The following is a 21018-nucleotide window of genomic DNA, read 5'->3' as shown; positions in this document are numbered from 1 at the left end:
TTTTTAATTTTGCTGAGTGAAGCTCAATAAAATTAAGATGTGTGACAGCATGTGCTGAGCCTGACCCCTGAAACTTTTGAAAAGAAAGGAGGGTGTTGTCTGACTTAACCGATTTGCATGCTATCTATCACAGTGAAATTGTTCATCCTGCATGTATACTTTAAAAGAGGCCAGCTTTCTAAAAGAAAAACAAGAATTATCAGTGATACAAAGAAATGAAGTGAAATCGCCTGAAACAGTGGTCATGAACATGACCTTGCCACAAATCCCAAATCAAATACTTCACTTTGCACGATGCTTTTATTTCCCTCTTTTTTTTTTTTTAAAGCAAACAAAACCCCCCACAACCGAAAAAACCCAAACCACAACAAAATCAACAAACCCCAAACCCCAACAAACAAAACATGCACACAAAAATCAACCAACCAAAAACCAACCAACCAACCACAATAAAATTAAAGACAGCTGTATTCTTCATGTCCAGGATGTTCATAGTATTTCCAGCTGAATATCTGCTTGCTGTGAAGAATTACCTAAAGTTTATCTGGGACTAATGTTGAGATTATAAAATCAGCCTTCCTCAATTAGGTAATGCCACAATTTATGTTGTGCAGTAACATTTTAGCTCCAGCAACCATAATCATAGCAGGGCAGATGCACAGTGTTTTGCTCTGTAATTATATTACTGAATCCTATTTTTGTCTCAAGACCCTGCCTTGCTGAGTGCCCAGGATGGCCCTCCTCAGGGTATGTCAAGGTTATGCAGCAATTTTGTCTGTTTATAGCATCTCTCCTATGCCAGAAGCCATTGCAAGCATCTCACAGAATCACAATGGGTAAACCATTCCAATGTTTGATAACCCTTTCAGGGAATTATTTCCTAATATCCAGTCTAAACCTCCCCTGGCACAGCTTGTAACCATTTCTGCTAGTCGAGTTGCTTGTTTTCAAGGAGAAGAGGCTCCAGCCAGCCCAGGAAATTAAAATATAGCTTGAAATCATCATAATGTATCTCCAGCTCTTCTGGGTTTATTTTCAGGAAAGCCGAGGAGTCACCACACGTTGATCTGAAGGAGACAATATGTACAGGAAAGCATCAGTTTATAGCTAGCTAGCATTTCCCATCCTTTGCTTCTCAGGCTTCTCTCAGCTCATTTCTTGAAGTGGTCTCTATAAAAAGAGTTTTGGGACAAACTGTAAATTTTCCATCTGTCTTTGCTGTTAAAGAAAGCAAGCACACCACTCCAGAACATGCACACTATCTTTCCCTTTCTAATTCTCCTGTTCTACTTCCTTTTTTGCTTTCCTGGTGAGAGAACAGATTCAAAAGCTGAGGGATGCTCAGGCAACATTCTCCTTGTTGCACTTGTGATGTTTTACTGCTATGGATACTTGTATGTGGCTTCAGAAGCAGTTTAGGATTCAGGTAACTGAGAGGCATGGAAATAGACATCATCATAGAAATGGATAATGCTGGTTAGCTGTCAAATGAGGCAGCAAAAACCTCAGACATCTCTATGATATCAGAATAGATCAAAACTGAACCTCCAAATAATTTATAAGAGTCAAATTCATGCATTTTAAAATGTATTAGCATATTAACCCAGTGAATATGAACGGTATAGGTGAGAGATCACCCACAGTTACTGCCTATGCCTGAGACTAGGAAAGGCATAGAGTTCTTACAAAATAGCACTCATGTCATCCTGAGCTATACTCCTTGGGAAGTCTGCCAGTGCTTGATACTGCTGGCTTTCCAGATGGAAAGCAAAACTTGAAACCAGCTCTGTTGGATGACCTTGAACTAAAATTGTGGAAGTTGCTTCCACCTGTGACAGCTATCTTGGGAGCAGTTATTTCTGCCATGTAGGTGATAGTCAATGGCATTTTTTAACTTAGAGGGAATGTATTAAACAGTAAGTTCTATTAGGTTGCTGTAGGCAGTTACTGAAAACAGCTTTAGTTACCTTATCTGTAAAAATATTATAAATATAATATGTAGTATTTGCTTAATATTTGTGTGGTTATTACATTGCTCAACTCCTACTGTGAAAAGACCCAATTCACCTCCAATTGTCTTAGCAGAATTAAAATTAGTCATTGCTTTTGTACACTCTCACTACACAGTCAGATGACTCCCTTGTCTCCAAAGTCCTCATAATATCTACATCATTGAAATTCTCCATAGATCCATTCAGGTTTTTAGACTATTTAACACTATTATGCTTGCTTGCTTGCAATCCCAAGAGCAATGACCCTTTATGTAGATAAATCAGCTGTAACTTGACTTTGCTCTGCTATTAAACTCATACTAGCAGTCCCATAGCTTCATTAGCTGTCTGGAGTCCATCATTAATCCTTGGAGTTTGGGGTTTTTCCCCCTATTGCTTCCAAAAGACACTTTACTTGCCTTTTTACTTTTATCCTTTTCCCACTTTGCAAAGAAAAAAGCCCATAAATCTCTTTTCTGCTGCACTGACTGCGATGTAGCAACTGCTAGTAGTGGTGGGATAGTTAGTAATGGTCATTCCTATCCCTGCAAACTATCTGACATAATGGTAGAATCTCACCTTTAGGGCAGATTCACCATAGAGGAAAATTCACATTCCATACTCCTTGAAAGAACAATAACACATCAACATTGAGGCCTTTTACAGTATGCACAGAACATTGGCATTTTAAAGTACAAAAAGGTAGGTCTGCTGATTGCCTGGCTGTGTGCAACCACTGCCAAAGTAAAGCAACAGCAAGCTACACAAAAACTGCAGAAGTGGGAGGTTAATTCCTTTGGTGATGACAACCTTCAATAAACCAACTTAGAGATATTATGCTTTAATTCAGAATAAGTGGTGTAAAACTAGCAGACTCACACAGAGAGAAGATGAAACAAGCAGTCTCTCGTCACTGCCTGAGCTGAAAAAGCAGCACTGTTCTGCACAGCCTGCTTATGTGAGCTGGTTCTGTTCTGAAGTGAGAAAAGGCACAAATGTTTGCCGACTTCATATGAACAAAGTTCACTTCAAACTTTAATTACACTAATGTAGCATCAACTGCAGCTTCTCAGTAGCTTAATGCAACATTGAGCATCACCCTAGGTAAGAGTGAAAGGGAGTGTAAAGAGATGAACAGGCTGCCAAAGGTGTGAATTGTGGTGGTAATTTGCTGGTTATGTATCAGTAAGCAGGTGTTCTGACTTGCTTTCTTGGCTACTTTTGGTTCTCTCTGCTACTTTTTGTTGTTGTACTGTGGATTAACTGTTTTCTCTCTTCTAAGGTTAAGCATGTCCTCTCTTAATTTCTAAGTTTTAAGCATCTCTTAGGACTGTTTACTTACACCTACAACATCTAGTATTTTACTCTGAGCTGGGCATCTAGCTGTTACTGTAGTGCAAAAAACCCCCACAAAGCCAGATTTTGGAGTGATGGTTGTCAGTGTTTTCTGATAAGATCTGTCTTTTCACAGAAAGGAGTCATTAATCTGTTCTCCTTCACAGCTTTGTAATCTTTAACAATACAATATCCCTCGCTGTGAATTCCTGCCTTTTAGTTCCTGATTGTCTCGTGCTCTGGGAATATTGGGTGGACATTGGGATGCTGTAGAGAAGGAGGCAGTTGTGTGATGACAAGTGTTTTTCAATAAATATACATGCCAGGTTGTCAGCTTCATAAAGTACCACTAGGGAAAACACCAAGCCCAGCTTTCTGAGGGATGGATGCCGTGGCTGGCCCATCGATATGGCCTAGCGAGGCACACATTCTTCTGCAAGGTGGGATTAACCTGTGTCTGTGACTGTCTGTCCCCCTTCACCTTTCCCATGGGTGTCTTACTGCAAATACCATGAGTCCTCAATGAAGTAACCAGGAAACTGTAAGCTGGGAAATGGCACAACCTGCAATCAACACTCAAAGCTTGAGGCTTTTGAGATTAGGGACTGTCATGGATCTGGGAACCTGGAGGATGTCAATGTGCCCACTGTAGACCTGGGAACTCCAGGAGAGTCCAGCTCTGGGGAGGATTTCCCAGCTTTTCATATGGGAACCTAGGATACCTCAGGAACATCCTGAGGCATCTGTTCAGGGCAGAATTGTGACATTCCGGACTGTGCACTTCAAACTGGAAGTGTAAATAAGCTTGCAAAGAGGACAGAAAAATGCATTTGTTGGGCTTGATCTCTCTGCAGAGCCATCTCCTTTGCCCTGTTTGTCAGTAAACAATCAGCCCCAGAGGAAAATGCAATGTTATGCTGTCAGCTGTGTGGCAGTAGGAATGCTCTGTTAGAATGCTCAGAAAGGAAGAGAGTTTTGTTAGTGCTGTGTAATGACAAACAGATCATTAGCAAAAGATTAAATGAATTCTAGACTTAGGACTTGTCAGTTGAGGTGCTTGTATCTTAAAATGAAAATACATGCAAAAGGAAGAATTTTCATGCTGATTTCTGTTGGACAGCTAGGAAAATAATTATTGAGTAGAAAATGCCCTGTGAATAACATTTTCTATGTTGAATAGATGCTGTGGTTGGCACAAATTGCTTTTAATAGTAGAGGGAGCAGCTCTGGGGATTTTTAACCTTTTGATTTTTAACCTTTTATCCTTTTTAGGTCAGTAATTTAGTACTGTATTTCTAAATGTAACCTTCAGTCTCAAGCTGGTTTTGATTTCCCAGTTCTTAGCTGCCTGTGGTCTCATTTCCCTGAGCAGATTGTAAGCAAGTTGTCTCCTGTGTATCCAAGTTAACACATGGTGCATATCCAGTACTCACTGTGGCCCACCCTTTTGCACAGCTGATGTTCCCCTAGGCAAGGATGGTCTAATATCATGAAACCCTTGACATGGCATTTCAGTGGTCTCCCTCACTTGTCTTCTGCTGTAAATAAGAGAGTGATGATTGAACAGTAAATTAAGAAGTCCCAAAATGGACTGTCAGTGTTCAGCTTTATACAAGATACCTTTATATTCTTTTTGCTCTTCTGGTATTAAAAAGGAAATTTGCTATTGATTCAGCTAGAGACAATACACAGCCAAACCTAAGAGCTTCCTACTTCTGCTGTTTAGTGACAGAAGTCCCTGACCAGCTATGAGAGCAGTTTAAATGAAGCATGCACATGAGCTGGCCCTGTGCTTGTGCAGGCAGTCTCCTGTGTGCTGCTGCAACGGAGTTAAATACTTCCATATTTAAACCTAACTCTATGTTTGGTTTTAGACAAATTAACTTTGGTTTTGCCATGTAGAGAAACATTTCCCCTCACAGTGGGGCACTTCCAGGAAAACTCGGCTTGCTACTGTTGAAGTTGACAGCAAAAATTTGTAAGTGGCAGAGCTCAAGAGAATTGAACACTGTCAGTGAGAATGAAGTACAGACACCTTCTTTAGGCACTGTTCTGAGTTTCACTGAAATATGCCTTAAATATGACCTCCAGGGACTAAGATTTTCATCTTCAATTGTCTGAAGTGACAGAAGAATCACAAGAAGTTGCAGTCCAGTGCTTACATCCACTGCTTCTCCATCAGAGAGGACATCTAACAGTAAGAGATCAACTCTTATGTTAGTAGAGGACTGCTGATCTCTAATCTGGCCTGCCCAGCAAGCTGGTCAGCAATCTGTTACCTTGATTGCCAGCTCTGTGTCTTCCACCTTGAGCAGCACCAGGTGCTGATCTAAATAAGGTGACAAACACATACCGTAATGACTCAGACAAAAATGCTGTAGTCATTAAAGGTTGCCTAGGATTTCACAGGTTTATAATTAGAAGCTCTAAGAAACTCAGAGGAGCTGACAGGGACACAATGGAGTCAGAAGAGGAGCATAGATAAAAAACTCCTTTTCTTATATTTACAGAATACTTTCACCATTCCAGAGTCCCCAAATCTTTGGCACCTGCAGTCCCCAAAGGCAGCCTCCATTGAAGTCCCTCCTCCCCACTTCAGTCCTTAATCTAATGAATCTGCAGCTTGCCAACACATTTCCTTTTCTGCTCACAGCTATCTCTCCTATTTCTACATAGCTTTTTACTTCAGCCCCCTAAATGTCTCCCATCTTATCCTCTATTGAGACCTTCTCCAGATACTTGTAATCCACATGTCAGCTTGTGACTTAGCATAAGAACTGATTCTTAGGCTATCTCTAGACTGGCAGTATCACAGTCCTCAGAGACTCTTAACAGGTACAAGCATTTTACTTCTGGGATAGAAACATATTAGAACTAAAAATAACCTATGTGCCTGCACATCATCTTGAAAGGGAAGGAAACCAAGAGAACCACTTTACACTTATTTTTTAACTTCAAGCACTTTAATGCAATATCAGAAAACAAAAGCACCTCAGACTTCCTCTTACAGAGGAACACTGATCTATTTCTAGCTTTGAAAATCATTCAGCAAAGGCAGCAGCTCTCTAGACACACTGAACTGCTCTGCTCATCCTGAAATCAATGAAAAGGGCATTTGATGCTAAGGTAGCTGTTATTAATAGTTCTTACTCTCAAACAATCATTCATCAAGGTTGGTAGCCATCTCCTTTTCTTTGGCTATTAAGTTGAGCATTTAATGATTTTTCCTGCTGCCTTTTACTACAATTTTTTTTGCCATCTGTGTCTTTAGGTGGTACCTAGGTCTTAGGCTAGGGAATTTGGTTTTCTTCCTCATCTGAAAAGACAGAAAAAAATAATGTGCTGTTATGGAATAATTTCTGTTTGAACACAACCAAAATACTTCCTCTAAGTCCAGAATAGAATGCTGCTTTTTGGGTTTTTGTCCTGCCTGCCATTGTTCCCACAGCCTGTGAGACCTGCCTGGGCACAGCTGAATGGGAGAGGTCTTCTCTCTCTCTCCTTGCCCTGCTCCCCCTCAGTCCAGATGGTGCACAGCAGAGGTGACTCATGCTGTCACCTCACTTGCAGCGCCTGGAGCATTCTTCTCCTGGTGACTGGACCTCAGAAACACATGTTGGGGCTGAGTCACTGTGCCAGGCTGCTGCAGACTCTTCCGACCCACTGATTTTCCTGTCGTTTTGTGACACGTGTAGAAAAATCTCTGGCTCGTGCTCTTTATTCATGGTGAACTACTTTTTTTTCTGGCCAAGTACAGTCTGCTTTTAGGTTTTGATGATACAGCTTGAAATACCAAGCAGGGAAAGAATAATGCATGCTGATGTGATTATCTCCAAGCATACAGAGAGTTTCTTGCAAGAAACCATCAAGAAACAGAGCAGAGTTGCAGACAGCGCATCAGGAATACATGAAAGCACACAGAGTCTGTCTCTAGTTCAATACTATTGCAATTATTCCAGGAATGAATTTGGGCTCTTAATGAGAGAAATGTTTTATCCTACTTATAACTGGTATTTAAGCTTTCTGGGCAGCCATTCAAAGCTCAGTTTTGGGGGAAAAAATGATGTATTGGGAATGCTGTTTGCTTTACTGATGTTTTTTCTACCACATCAAAAGCTCTTTCCTGGGGCCTGGAAAGAATGCACTATCTGTTCCAGAGAACCGAGTTCAGCAGAGGCTAGTTGTGTATTGCAAATTCTATGCAAATGTCTGGAGCAGCTTTGCAGATAACAAGCAGGCCTGGAGGGTGTTGTTTGATTATCCTGTGCCATGCTGTATCTATAGAGGAAAAAGCCTCTGCATTCTGCTCACATCAGCCTGACTGGGTTGCTCTGTTTTGAGAGAGGTACCAGGTGCACAGAGAGCAGAGCAGTGCTCTTAAATAAGCTGGACAGCAGCCTGACTTCTCCTCTTGCCTATCTTGCACTGCAGTAGATTTGACTTGCAGCATAGGAGAGTGCTGCAGAGTTCAGCTCCCTGTGTTACTCCAGCTAGGTTAAGGGACCCAGGGGAGCTTTGCTTTCTCTACTCTGCAGGTTCCTGATCTCTTTACTATTCTCCCAAATGCTTTTTTACTTCCCAAAGAGGTCTGATAGTAATACAGCAGTGCTCTCAGTCACACTCTGCTGACTGCCCACCTTTCAGATGAGAAATCCACTGGGATCTGATTTTCCAGGAACAGCATTAACTTCTCCTGGGCCTCCAGTAACTGTTGGCATCCAAGAACCAGAGCATAAGGGGGAGAAAAAAAGAGGAAGGTTCATAGCACCAGCACAGACTGAATGGTCTCCCAAGAGCCTGCTTTGCCAGGAGTTTCTCCTCCTCCTTTTACTTTGAAGGCATCAAGGTGATTTTTACCAGGACAGCAGTTGTAGCCCTACATGTAGTGTTATTTGCTAGCAGGTGTGTGATGTGTTTTACAGGTAGAAGCTCCTGCTTTCATGAAGTCAGCTGCTGAAGCCTTCACATGTTTTTGATGAATGTGTTCTGTAGCCCACCCTTTAGATAAATTCTTATTTTCCCTTATTGGTACCATGGAGTGGATGAAAGACAGACTGTTTAACACAGACTCCATGTGCTTAAGGGGATTGGTACAGATGGTTGGTTTAGCCTATGTTCATCAACAAAACACTGGAGCCCTAGCTCTGCAGGCTAGTGAGAGGTCATCTGGCTTATAGTTTCTGAAATTCAGATTGTCACAGAATTGGTAAGTGTTTGGCCATCTATTTCCTTTTCTCCTGTGAATTAAAAGGCAGGAACAAAGTTTAGGTCAGGAAAAAAGAGATGCCAAGAATGTATTTGGAGAGTGCTAGCTATGTGCTCTGCAGCCAGATTTATAAGAGAGCCAAAAGAGCAGGAAGAACTGCAGCCACAGTTGGAACGTGATGGTCAGCACCTTTGCCACAGATTGAACACAGGGGCTGTAAGGACTACTGAGCAAGGGTGACCTTGCTCACTTGGAACATACTGACAATGATATTTTAAATTCCTGAAGATCTTGAGAGAAGAGCAGTGATGTTAGGGTTTGGGGGTTCCTTGAGGAGGGCAGGGAGCCAAAGTAATACACTGAGGTATTTCAATTCAAATCTTTCAGCTTGTAATATTAATGACACCCAAACTGCACAAATATTGAAGGGATAAGAAACTGTGAGGCTTGCTCACATCCCAGCACACTTGGGATATTGATTCTCCTGAGGGGTTAGTGTTTAAACTGTTAATTGCTAAAACTAATTTCAGTACCATTTAGCATGATGGATCTCATGAGTAAAACAGGCTTTGCTTGTGATCAGCATGAATAATGAGGGGAGCCCAAGTGAGAATGATCATCAGTGGGAATGTCTTTGCCTTCAAGTGTCCTAAACACATATCAGCAGTGACCCATGGAACAGCCCTGAAGCTAGCACGCTGCTCTGCCCAACAAAGGCAAGGCTTATGGTGGGAGAGCACATCCCCAAGAGGAGGGTACAGTGGCACCTAAACAAGGGAAAGAGGTCAGCAATAAAGATGATCACCAGAGGTATTTTGGGGTGATACTTTGGGAAGAGATGTAAAAAGGCAGCAGGAATAGCTTTCATACTACAGTGAGAGCAGCAGAACAGCCAAGGTGGAGTTAACCAGAGCAGCAAATAATAAAAGGATCAAGAGGAGCAAAGCAGCCAAATGAAAGCTCCCTGCATATAGCGAGGTGGCAGGAAGAACAAAAGCTGTTGGGCTGCCATGAAGATCTTGTTTGTGCCACAAACTTCTGCCTTAATTCAGTCATTCCACTGCATTATCCTTTGTGTGCTTGCTCTTATGAACTCTAATCTCTTGGGGTTTTCCCCCTTGAAACAATCCCTGTGACAGCCCCCATTCCAGTAGTGCTTCAGCTAGCTTCAGGTGCTTCGGCAGCAGGCAGCCCACCCTTCAGGCACAGGACTGTGGAACAAGGACTCAGATCTGTGGGCGAGGATAGCGGTGATGACATCTGAGCTGAAGAACAGGCAGTTAATCACAGAGGCTGGGTTTTGTATCACTCAGGGTGGTGTTTCAAAATGGAAGCCTCTGATGCAGCCCTCAGAACCAGCACCTGAGCCTTGGCTGGCAGTATGACTGAGACACTGAAATAAAACCTTTGCCAGGAAGCTAATTCTGAAGTTTGCCAGATTCCAGGGGAATAATTCAACATAGCAGCTCTCAGGGTACCAGTTTTAATAGGAACTGAAGGTGGAATTTCTGCTAATGTTACTGGTTGGAGTTCTTTTAGCTCTCCTCGTTGTCAGTAATGAACTTTCTGCACACATCAAGGATTTGAGGCACTCACACAAACCATGGAAGACATTCACTCAAGGCACAAGACCTCAAAATAGTTAGCTGCCAAATTATGATGGTTTGCAGGTCTTTGGTATCAAGGTTATGTTATTAATAAGGTCACAAAGAATGCTGACAGTAAAATACACATCTTGTATTGGTTGTGAAAATAATGTATCTGCTTCTGTTGTCCCTTCCCAGGCTCCCTGTTACTCTCACTCATGCTCTTCTCCCTATGACAGCTGTTGCTGCAGCATGTGCAACATGGCACATCTCTTTCATGACTGTTAAACATACAGATGCCCATTCCAGAATGGTCAGAGACATTCAAGAAAGCAAAAGGCATCTGAAGTACTTAGCAGTGACAGGTATGATCTATACACAAATGAGATCCTAGTAAGACAAGTACCTAAGGGCTCAATAGGCATTTAGTATTAAACACCTCCTGCTGGCTGTTGAACTGGTCAATGAGCAGTGTCAGTAGCCCAAGGTTAGAACTCTGCATTTCAAACAGATCCACAGGCAAAGGACACTTATGTATTCAGATGAGATTTGGAGAGTGACATCAAGACAAGATGGAGTTTGCATGTCTCTGATTATGCTTTCTCTGTTTCTGCAGGATGGATGACATCCAGCTGTGCAAAGACATTATGAACCTCAAGAGTGAGCTGCAGAGCTTGGTAGCCATCCCAGGTAATGGCTGTTTCTAGCCCATATGAAGATAATGCTTGGGTGATGTATGGATGGGGATGGTCTCAAGAACACAGCTCTGACCCTAACAAGCAGAAATCTTCCCCAGGTTGAATTTGATTTCTCTTTTTCTTCTTTCTCCTGTTTTCCTTCCCAACATTAATCTCCTGGTCTAAATTTCTTTTTGTGTTGTATGTCACTGCTGCAACCTTGCAAATCAAAATCAAAGTGTACTGTCCTTAGTTCTTGCACCCCCTTGGCAATCTCAAGGGAAACAAGTGGCATAGAGGCTGTTAGCAAGAAACACAAGTGCTTGAGATAAGCAAGATAAAAGGGAGGCAGGAAGGATTTATAGCCATCCCTGTGAACATTTTTCCCTCTAGATATAGCAATTCATTGTCACACCCACAGTTAGATCTAGCTTCCAGAAGTAACACTCTTGGTATGTTCTGGGTTTCAGTGATATTGGAAAGGTTTATGAGTCCTAGAAAATATTTATGAATTACTCCCCTTGCCTCACCTCTTCTAGTTGCAGCTTTCATACCCATTACTTTGAATTTTTCCTTGATTTTTTGTTGTTTTTTCCCCCAAAACCTACTGGAAACAGTTGTCCAGTCACAAAGTCTTAAGCAGAGATCCACAGAGAGAAGTTTCTCTTTAGTGCTTAAATCTCAGCAAATAAAACCCGAAGGATGCACAGCTCCAGCAGCACCACCTTTTGGCAGGCTTACAAGGAGAGTACTTTTGGCTGAACAAAAGAACAGAAGATTCTGGCATTCACACAGGACTTAAGTGCTGACACAGCTTTGCCTAACCTACAAAAACACTTTCCAGAAATGGGGTTCAACATCCTCATTGTAACATTCCTGCTAGCACAGTGAGTTGTATCGAGACACCTGCCCTTGGATGCCAGTAGACACAGGACCAGTCTTTCAGTGCACAGTGCAGTACTTGGCCTGTGTGCTCTGTGTACTGAAATACATGGCAGGCAAAGACTGGACCAAACTGTGGCAGTTTTCTGAAGGTTATCATAGGAGAGCACATCCTAATCTGTGAAGAGGGTATCTTGAAAGGAAGTAAAGGAAGAAAGGTACCTTTCATTAGTGAAAGGAGGAGATCCCTTGCTCCATAGACAGAGGCCCAGAGGAGGAAAAAGCAATGATTTCAAGCATTCTTGTTTTCTCCCTGCTGCAAATTCAGGATTATTCAGAGGAATTCTCCATAGGTGGCAAATGTAGAGGTCTTGAAATCTTCACAACAGTCAATAAACCCCTTTCTTTACAATTTCTAAGAGATAAAGCAGATTATACATCCCAGACAAAGCAGCCTTATATTACAAATGATTTCCTCCTCTACTGGCACAGCCCATAATTTAAAATTCTCCAAGGAGTGTGACCTCCTGATGTTGAGACTTCCAGAATTTCATTATCTTGGAAAGACATTCAAGGTACTTCTATCACAGTTAGCCAGGAATGGATTTATTGCAGAAATTCCCAGCAGTAATCATCCTGAAGCCCATGATCCAAAATTAAGCTGTATTAAAAATGATTTTCTAATGTCTGGTTTATTTAGCTGTTTAAAATACCTTAGAAGTTCCAATCAGCAGACATAACATGGCCGAGACACAGCAGACTGCAGGCAGTTTGCCCTCCTTCCCACAACTTACTGTACTTTTATGGTTCTTTAAACAGTTCTGCTCAAACCCAGAATTCTTGATTTAATGCAAAGTGCCTTCTCAGCTAATCAAAATTTTCAGCCTTCTGAAATACATTGGGCTGGGATTTGCCTCTGGCTTTCTCATCTCTGCTCCACTTGCTGGGTTGGAAGATTTCTGTCACAAATAAATTCGCTTTGTAACTTCAAACTACATCTCTCTAATCCCTAATATTCATGAGTTTTAGTGAGTGACAGGCACATCTTTCATGTTAGAAAAATCATTTACAGTCAACACAGTCACCACAGCCTGGCCAATTCACAAGGACACAGATGACTCTGATTTTTAAAGCACAAGGGAAATGCTTTCATTTATCTTTCCATATATTGCAACCGATGCTATTTGTGTGGCTTTGCAGCTCACCTACCTTACCAGAGTAGGAAAAGTGTTGTAGTCAACAGCCAAAGGTGTCAGGAAATCCAAGGAAATCACTCCTTTTGGTGTGATCTCATTTTCCCCAAGGTGAAATGGGAGTTTGTACCATAGGTTTTTATGTGGCAATCCTGGACTGTTTTCTTTTCTTACCAAAGCTGTTAAAACCCAGAAACAACCAAAAAATTGAAAGCAGTGTCTTGCAGAGTAATTCAATAGTAAAAGAGGGCTTGGCAAGCCCCACAGTTCCAGACCTTTAAGCTCATCAAGCAACAGCAGTGTTTTTGGTGGCTCTGGTCTAAAGAACCATTGACTTCAATCAGCAATTCATTTAGTCACTTGCTGTGCCCATCCTCCCACCCCCCAGAACCTAAGCAATAATCTCTTTTCTCTGTTTTTAACCAGAAAAAGAAAAAACAAAGCTGGAGAAACAAAGAGAGGATGAACTGATTCAGAAGATCCATAGACTAGTACAAAAAAGAGATTTTCTTGTAGATGATGCAGAAGTGGAGAGATTACGGTAAGAACTGAAAGCAACTGAACTGGTTCATGAAATTCCACGAGCCTAATGCTACACTGGAGGGAGTGACAAAATTTACATCAGCATTAATGGGAGAGAACTGGTCCTTTAGAACAACTTGCCAAGTTAAAAACCTCCTCCTGGTTCCACAGGAAAACCCTTCTGTAGCCCTTTGTCACCTTAATGATTCTGTCATCTCGAGACTACAATGGGGCTTGATCTCTAACTTCTCTACCAGAAGGCAGCAAGTGTCTAGGCATTTGCCATTAAGTAAAGAAAGATTTTCTTGCTGCTACCAGAGGAGCCTGTTGGCAGAAGAATTAGACGTGAAACTGACTTCTCCATGTAGACATGCAAGGTCTGCCTTTTTATAACACCCAAGGCCAACCCCACCCTGGTGATCACATCTTAGTGTTGTGTTCTCACCCTGCCATAGCAGGAAACCCCAAAGAAACAAACAAAACCTTCATTCACTAATACAGGCCTCCTTAACCTATAGGCATGAATTCAGAACTGTCTTAGCTCAGTCCATTAGCTCACACTTTGAATAACCTTTGGTTTTCCCCAGGAGCTTGTTTCCAGCTGTTACACTGAGATCCCAGCTCCCTACAGGTGGTCAGAGTTCTGCTGTTACTTCCCCTGTCTCTTTCAACAGTAAAGTCTTGAGGCTCACCAGTCCATTTATCCCAAATGACAGTATCTCTTCCAACACATTGAAATCCTAAGCAAGCAAAGGACAGGAAAAAAGAAAGCCTGCCAGAGTCCTGCAGCTGATCAAAGAGAGCTGGCCAAAGGCAGCAGCTGACAAGAAGCTTGAGCTAGTAACACAATCCAGAGCTCTCAGCTGCTGCTGCAGTGTAGAAATCACAAACCCCTCAGCAGCAGCTAGACAATGCAGAGGCTTAATTGTAGGCAACTGAAAATGTACTGCTGTGCACTATGCAGATGTGAATATATCAGTGTCAGTTCACATTCAGAGAAAAACCTGAGGCTTCTCTTTAAATCTCTTGACAGTAAAATCTGCTTTTCCTCTAAGCCAAGACATTGAAGCAGTGCAGTCTTTGTTAATGTTTAAGTAAAAGAAACAAACTTGGAAATGTCGTTCACAGATACAGCTAAGGTTAGTTATTTTGGTCCTCACGTGGTCACCTTCAGGCAGAGGGAAATATACTTGGGTTTGGTAAACACTAACAGCAGCAGTACATGAGAGCCAGTATTTTGTCAAAGCAGGCCTTTAAAAAATAAGCAACAGAACCACAGCAGTATTGATCCTCTGCGTTATGTTGTAGAGGCCAACTTGGGAGGCCACCTTAAAATCACAGAATCGTTAAGGCTGGAAAAGACCTTTAAGATCACAGTCCAACCTTAACCCAACTACCATGACCACTAAACTATATCCTGAAGCACCACATCTACAGCTTCTTGAACACTTCCAGGGATGGTGACTCCACCACCTCCCTGGGCAGCCCCTTCCAACCCCTCACCACTCTCACTAAAGAAGCTTTTTCTAATGTCCAACCTAAACCTCCCCTGGCACAACATCTACCCACTTCCTCTCATCCTATTGCTGGTTACTTGGGAGAAGAGACCAAGCCCACCTCACTCCAGCCTCCTTTCAGGTAGTTGTGGAAAGCAGTAAGATGCCTCCTCAGCCTTCTCTTCTCCAGACTGAACAACCCCAGTTCCCTCAGCCGCTTTTTGTATGATGCCTTCCAGCCCCCTCACCAGCCTCATTGTTCTTCTCTGGACATGCTCCAGGGCCTCAGTGTCTTTCCCACATGCATTATGGTTTAAATCTGCTGACTAAGGAATACAATGAACCCAACACTACCAGAGACAAGAACCTTGAGGAAAATCCTGTCTCTGAAGTCTACAAAACGTTTGTTACTGTTTTCATTTAGTCATGTACTTGGTTCTTTTATAAGCAGCAAAATTAAGTGTTTACAAGAACAAAGACTGAATTGTTGCCTAGTATTTGATCTTAGCTACTCTAAATGTTACTGTTCTATTTACAGAGAAAGCAAGAAAACATTGTTATTTCTGTAACAGATCCATTTTCATTTTTTCCACCAGAGAGAAAGAAGAAGACAAAGAGATGGCTGAATTCCTGCGCACCAAGTTAAAACCCTTAGACAAAGCAACACAATCTCCCACCAGTGAGTTCCTGAGCATTAACAAAAATAAGCACAATAGGACAACAAGATAAGGAGACAAATGGATAAAAGAGCATTTTCAAAGGCCATGCTGGGCCAGCCTCTGCCAAAAGCTAGGTTAATGCAGCTAGACCAGCCTGAAACAAGGTAGTGTGTCAGCAATTGCTGGCCCCTGGAATTCAAATGGCCAGCTGCTGCCTGAACCTGAATCCAAGCCACCGACAGCCTCTTTAAAAGGCTTTGTCTAGTGAAATATACAAAGTGTATTTGCATACACATTGCCACAACTGGCTTTTGTAAGCAAATAGATTTTTGCCACCCAGTTTCCCATCTGGTTCTGCAAAAATAACTGGATAAAAACCCTCTTAAGCTATATGCTAGGATATCAGAAGCAAAGTCTACTTGTTACATCGCAGGTAAGATAGAAACTTGAGAAAAGACTGCAAAGTTCCACAGCTGCCCCAGATTTCTTACATCTTAACAGCATTAATAGGCTTTTTGAGCACCTCAACCCCAATCACTTATTGACAGAACTGCAAACACACTATTTCTCAGAAACGAAGCTGACTGCATAATCCCGTGGAAGCTTTTAGCTGTAACTTTCAAACCAGTCACAGTGTGAGCTCTAGAAGTTAACAGATTGATTTTGGCCTGTCTTAAACTGAGCTTCTAGGCAGGAAGATAGTCAAGGGAGAGCGGTGCCCCTAGAAGGGGAATTAGGTCTACCAGCTGAAGAGGTTTGTATCCAAACATATGGCCATTTTGCCCTGATCAAGATCTCACTGAGAGCTTCCAGAGGGATGTGTAATGGCTCTGCAGTTCAAGTATGAAGCTGATAGAGACATTTTAAGATGTAGCAACAATTATTTGCACCCTTTTAGTCACAGAGAGCATGACTCATTTCCCATGCTAGTTTACTTCATGTCATTGCTTTAAAATACTGTTACAAAGATGATTTTCACCATGAAAAATCAAAGCATACCTTTATCTTCTTCTCCTGTTTAGTGCATCCAAACTGATGTAAGAATAATGTCCAGCAACACTTTGGATCTTCAGCTCCTTAGATGTTGTGGTTTAAACACAGTAAGATGACTTTCTGTGGAAGGGCCTCTTATCTGACCCTAGGGTTGTGATCAGGGTTACCTGGACTGAAGAACATTGAAGAAGCTTACTCTCCCATTGAGGTGTCTGGATTCTTTAGCTCCTCTTAGCTGCTTTCCTTGAAGACATAACATTTCCTGAGCAGACAGAAGCCACTTGCTGGTTTGGCTATTTAAATGAATTTAAAAAAATTAAACCAGGGTTTGGGGGGCAGGGCAAGGAAAGGCTTCTATTCTTTCAGTCAGAAGTAGGAAGGAAGAGTTTGACCAGCTCTTGGTTTTAATGGTGTCCTCTCTTGAATATTGCAGGCAGTCCAGCAGAAAAGAAGGCAGAGCCTCCTCCAAGCAAGCCCACCATTGCCAAAGCAGGATTGGCTATTATTAAAGATTGTTGTGGGGCCACACAATGCAACATCATGTAGCTCTGGGTGCTCTGCCATGTTTGTCTTCTCAAATGTTTTCATTGAATGAAACTAAGGTGGGGGGAACCAACAGCATCCTGCTAAGGGATTCAAGAGCAAGTGGTACAAGAGTAGTACATGGAATGCACAACGGCAGGTTCTTCACTGTTGCATGGATCACTTAACACGCATGCCTAAAAACAAAAGAAATCTATTTAGTGGCTGTCCAGTGACCAGAAAAGATCTGTAGTAGAATCAACAAAAACACCCCAGTGATAAAGGTCAAAAGAGGGTCAATTTCATCTAGTGAGGTGTCAACCAGCAACTTCAATAGGCCATCACTCTGTGAGAATCCTTAGTATACTTCTCTTCCTTGCCAAACAGCACTCCAATTGCTGAAATAGCCCATTTGGGCTCATTTTCAAACCAAGCAGCAATGCTGTCTATAGAATAACTGATGGATAAAACAACTTCAGCCTAATTGATGTTGCATACAAAATACTTCGGCTAGCGTGATGTTGAACTACCTTGCTGTGGAGTTGTGCTCCCAATTCTTCCTAAAGAATGAGGATCAGTGACAAGGATGCTGCAAGTAGAGATAGATGTTTGTTTTGCTTTTGGGGTTTTTTTTATATTCCACATGATTTCTGAATTACTGAAATCAAATTAATATTAGAATTAACCAGGTTGGAAAAGACCTTTGAGATCAAATCCAACCTATCATCCAACTCTATCTAATCAACTAAACCATGGCACCAAGTGCCCCATCCAGTCTCTTCTTCAGCACCTCCAGTGATGGTGACTCCACCACCTCCCTGGGCAGCCCATTCCAATGGCCAATCACTCTTTCTGTGAAGAACCTCTTCCTAACATCCAGCCTAAACCTCCCCTGGCACAGCTTGAGAATGTGTCCTCTTGTTCTGGTGCTGGTTGCCTGGGAGAAGAGACCAACCCCTACCTGGCTACAACCTCCCTTCATGTAGTTGTAGACAGCAATAAGGTCTCCCCTGAGCTTGCACCAGGGAAAATAAGTCTCTGGTAAAGCTTTAGCAAGCACAGCCACAGCAATCTGCAAATAGATGGTGCAGTCCAAAGCTGGGTCATTTCTCTTTTAGATCTCCACCTCACGTGGAGTCAGAGAAATACTCACCCAGAGTGCTTTGTCCAATATTAGAAGTTATGTGCAGCATGAGATTATGTATCCTTGGTAGGTGGCTGTGAAGAGAGTGGAAGACAAACAAAATTTAACTAATACTTAAACAGCACTTAAAACAACTACTAAATGCATTTCTTGATCTTGAGAAATATAAACTGTTAGGCATAAAAAGACACTAACCACCCAAGACAAACTGACCACAAGACAAATGTACAAGTACATACAAACACACAAGTAGATATTTGTAGGGAAAAAAAATCACATTCTACAGAGAATGGGTTTAAAATTAAGGGAAATACAGAAGGACTTACCTGTGTTTCACCATTAAACATGTTTCTGGTCTCTATGCAGATTAAGACTTGTGGAATCTAATATCTTTCTATTAGCTGTCAGTAGCTGGTTTGTCTGTGTGATGGTATTCCATATAAATGTACTGTGACAGGTGTAAATAGTAAAATAAATGTACATGGATCTAATGTGAAAAATCTCAAGTCTTAGAAATAAACAGATAGCAAGATATTCCCAAATAAAGTTTTTCCAAGAGGAAATTCCATTTCAAGGAGCTAGGTGAGGTGTGCACTTTAAAAAGGAACTACACTTAGAAAGAAAAAGGGAGGTACCCAAAAGGGATAAAGAGTAGTATTGTTTAGAAGAAGTATCTTGTTGAGGTTCCTGGAGATAGAGACACCATCTAAAGTAATTGACTGTCCTTGTACAAGTAAAAGCTAATGCCTAACATGGGAGTGGTTTGGTGAAGAACATTCACATTTCCAGAATTGCTTGTTTCAGTATTGCAGACTCCCTTGAGACAAAAAGCTTGCATCAAGTCCCCTAAGGTTTAAGGATCCTTAAAGATCCAAGAGTCAAAACTGCAGAAGGTTTCCACTACAACGTGAAGCACTTGAGCTGCTTTGACCAAAGACACAGGAAAGAGGACCAAACATATCCAAAGGCTAAAGAGCCAGATACAGTTACTGCATCCTTGGTGATGCCTACAGCAGCACATTAAGCTCTGCACCTGCTGGGGGGTGGATTCTGTATAGCAACTGTATCCATTTGCAGAGTGATGGGGGAAACTGCTTTTAAAGGAAAAATACAGACGGAGAAGAAGAAATACCCACTGGCTTCTGTAAAATTCATCAACCTCTTGAATTTGCTAGTACCCCACTGAGACCTGAGGAGTTACCAGTGTCTTAGGACACAGGCCATTAACAAAGACACATGGAAGTTAGGAAAACGACTAGTGAAGCACCAAAGTGTTAGAAGGATCAACTCCTGCAACCAAGGATTGTGAATACTGGTAAGTACCAGGGTCCTGAAGGAATACTTGGCACAGTTTGCATAAGGCAAGAGGTGACTTAGGCACATTAGTGTTTAAAGGAGGCTGTGCTGATGATGAGGGTGATCCCTGCATGCTGCACAGAATCTCTAGTCTCTTGGGAAGAAAAATCAGTAGAATGTGGGTTTGTATGAAAAAAAATCATGGATACAACACTCAAGCCCCCTCCTTTAATTAAGAGAAAAGCCAGAAAGTATGAGTATTTACTATTGGTACACAGTCCCTTTGGGGACTCTAACCACAGCAGTATTCATGAGAGAACTTCATTGTCAGAAGTTCTGGTCTGCTCTGCTGACAGGTTTAATTTGTGAGTTTCTTTTGGTTTTATTTAGCAAATGCTTTAGTTCTGCTTTTATTTGGGTGGGTTTGGCCAGCTTGCCTGCAGTGCACCAGCAGTTCCTTTAGAAGGGTGGCAGTGATGCTGCTTAGCAATAAAGTCCTGAAATTTTTAAGACAGATCAGTTTTCAACTGTCCTCAACAGGAGCTTACAGTGCTGTCCATCCAGACCACAGCAGAGCCCTAATAGCTTCTTTCAAGCATGATGATTTTAATTAAAACAACTTAAACTTAGGAAGGAATAAAGCATGTAGAAATCTTGATCTTGTTTGTAAAACCAGGAAGTATTCCCAAAGAACAACAAGGGGCTTTGTAACTTCCATGGTCTCATGAGCACAGCACATTACACAGTCCCCATATGCAAAACCAAGAGGACATACCAGGCCAGCATCTTTGAAATGATGCCACTCACATGGTGTAGTCACCTAGAGATGAGTTCAGATGTCCATTGCTGTCTGCAAAGACTGAAGCAGCCAAAATGCCTTCTGGAAATCCTGTCTGTTTATCACTTCAGGAAAAAAGCCTCAGAAGAGTAAATTTAAGGTGGATTTGACACACTATTTCCTCTGTGAACTGGTAAACATGGAAAGGATCTTGGTCTACTGTGAAAAAGAAGAGTGCTATTTGTACTAATCACCAATTCTACCAGCAAAAGGCTCTTAAACCTCCCTCTAGGCCTACTGAATCTCTGCAAAGTTAAACATAGTGTCAAATAAACTAAGCTGCTGTTATACTAAGTATGTGTTTCTCTCTGTTATTAAAGAAAATAAGTGGTTGTGGAGTAGAGTGGGATGCACTTAACTGTGCTGCCATACTTTTGAGAAAGAGTAGGATTATTATTTTGCAAGAAAGGAATAATTCAAGTTAGTGATGCTACTGAAAAAGGATTTTATCTCAACAACTTAGTCTCAGAGACAAATGAGGAAGTGTCTAATAGCATTTCCCTTGTATTTGAGCTTGCATCCTCTGCAGTATTAGTTCTGGAACTAGAGGCAGTTGTTTACCGTAATGCTTTATGTGAGGTTAAGCTGTGATAAGATGCCACAAGATGTTTATATTGATACCTAAAAAAACTTGAACAGCTGCAGAAGTAAGTGGATGATAGTAGGCTGGATCTTGTA

At 41.8% G+C, this 21018-nt stretch overlaps 2 protein-coding genes across 3 annotated transcripts in view; one reads left to right on the top strand and one right to left on the bottom strand.

Moving 5' to 3' along the window:
• Positions 1-16824, bottom strand: part of PDXDC1 (pyridoxal dependent decarboxylase domain containing 1) — an 83218-nt gene extending 66394 nt beyond the window's left edge. The window contains exon 1 of one of the 2 annotated variants that reach the window (XM_068146877.1): positions 16547-16824. The gene's annotated coding sequence lies outside the window, so the exon portion shown is untranslated. Of the gene's footprint in view, positions 1-15009; positions 15054-16546 lie in introns of those variants that run through there. The other variant, XM_068146876.1, reaches the window with a different exon arrangement.
• BMERB1 (bMERB domain containing 1) overlaps positions 1-20619 on the top strand; it is a 42306-nt gene extending 21687 nt beyond the window's left edge. Inside the window, exons 3-6 of the mRNA XM_068146881.1 lie at positions 10735-10808; positions 13297-13411; positions 15485-15567; positions 16974-20619. Of these exons, the coding sequence (XP_068002982.1) occupies positions 10735-10808; positions 13297-13411; positions 15485-15567; positions 16974-17086 (385 nt within the window). The 3' untranslated portion in view covers positions 17087-20619. The remainder of the gene's footprint in view (positions 1-10734; positions 10809-13296; positions 13412-15484; positions 15568-16973) is intronic.
• Positions 20620-21018: the final 399 nt, after the last annotated feature.

This window comes from Melanerpes formicivorus, unplaced genomic scaffold (genome assembly GCF_026170545.1).
Source record: "Melanerpes formicivorus ecotype bairdi unplaced genomic scaffold, bMelFor1.0.p_v2 SCAF_14, whole genome shotgun sequence".
Lineage (NCBI taxonomy): Eukaryota > Metazoa > Chordata > Aves > Piciformes > Picidae > Melanerpes > Melanerpes formicivorus.
The sequence above is the reverse complement of the archived record's forward strand: the minus strand, read 5'-3'. Positions and strand labels throughout refer to the sequence as shown.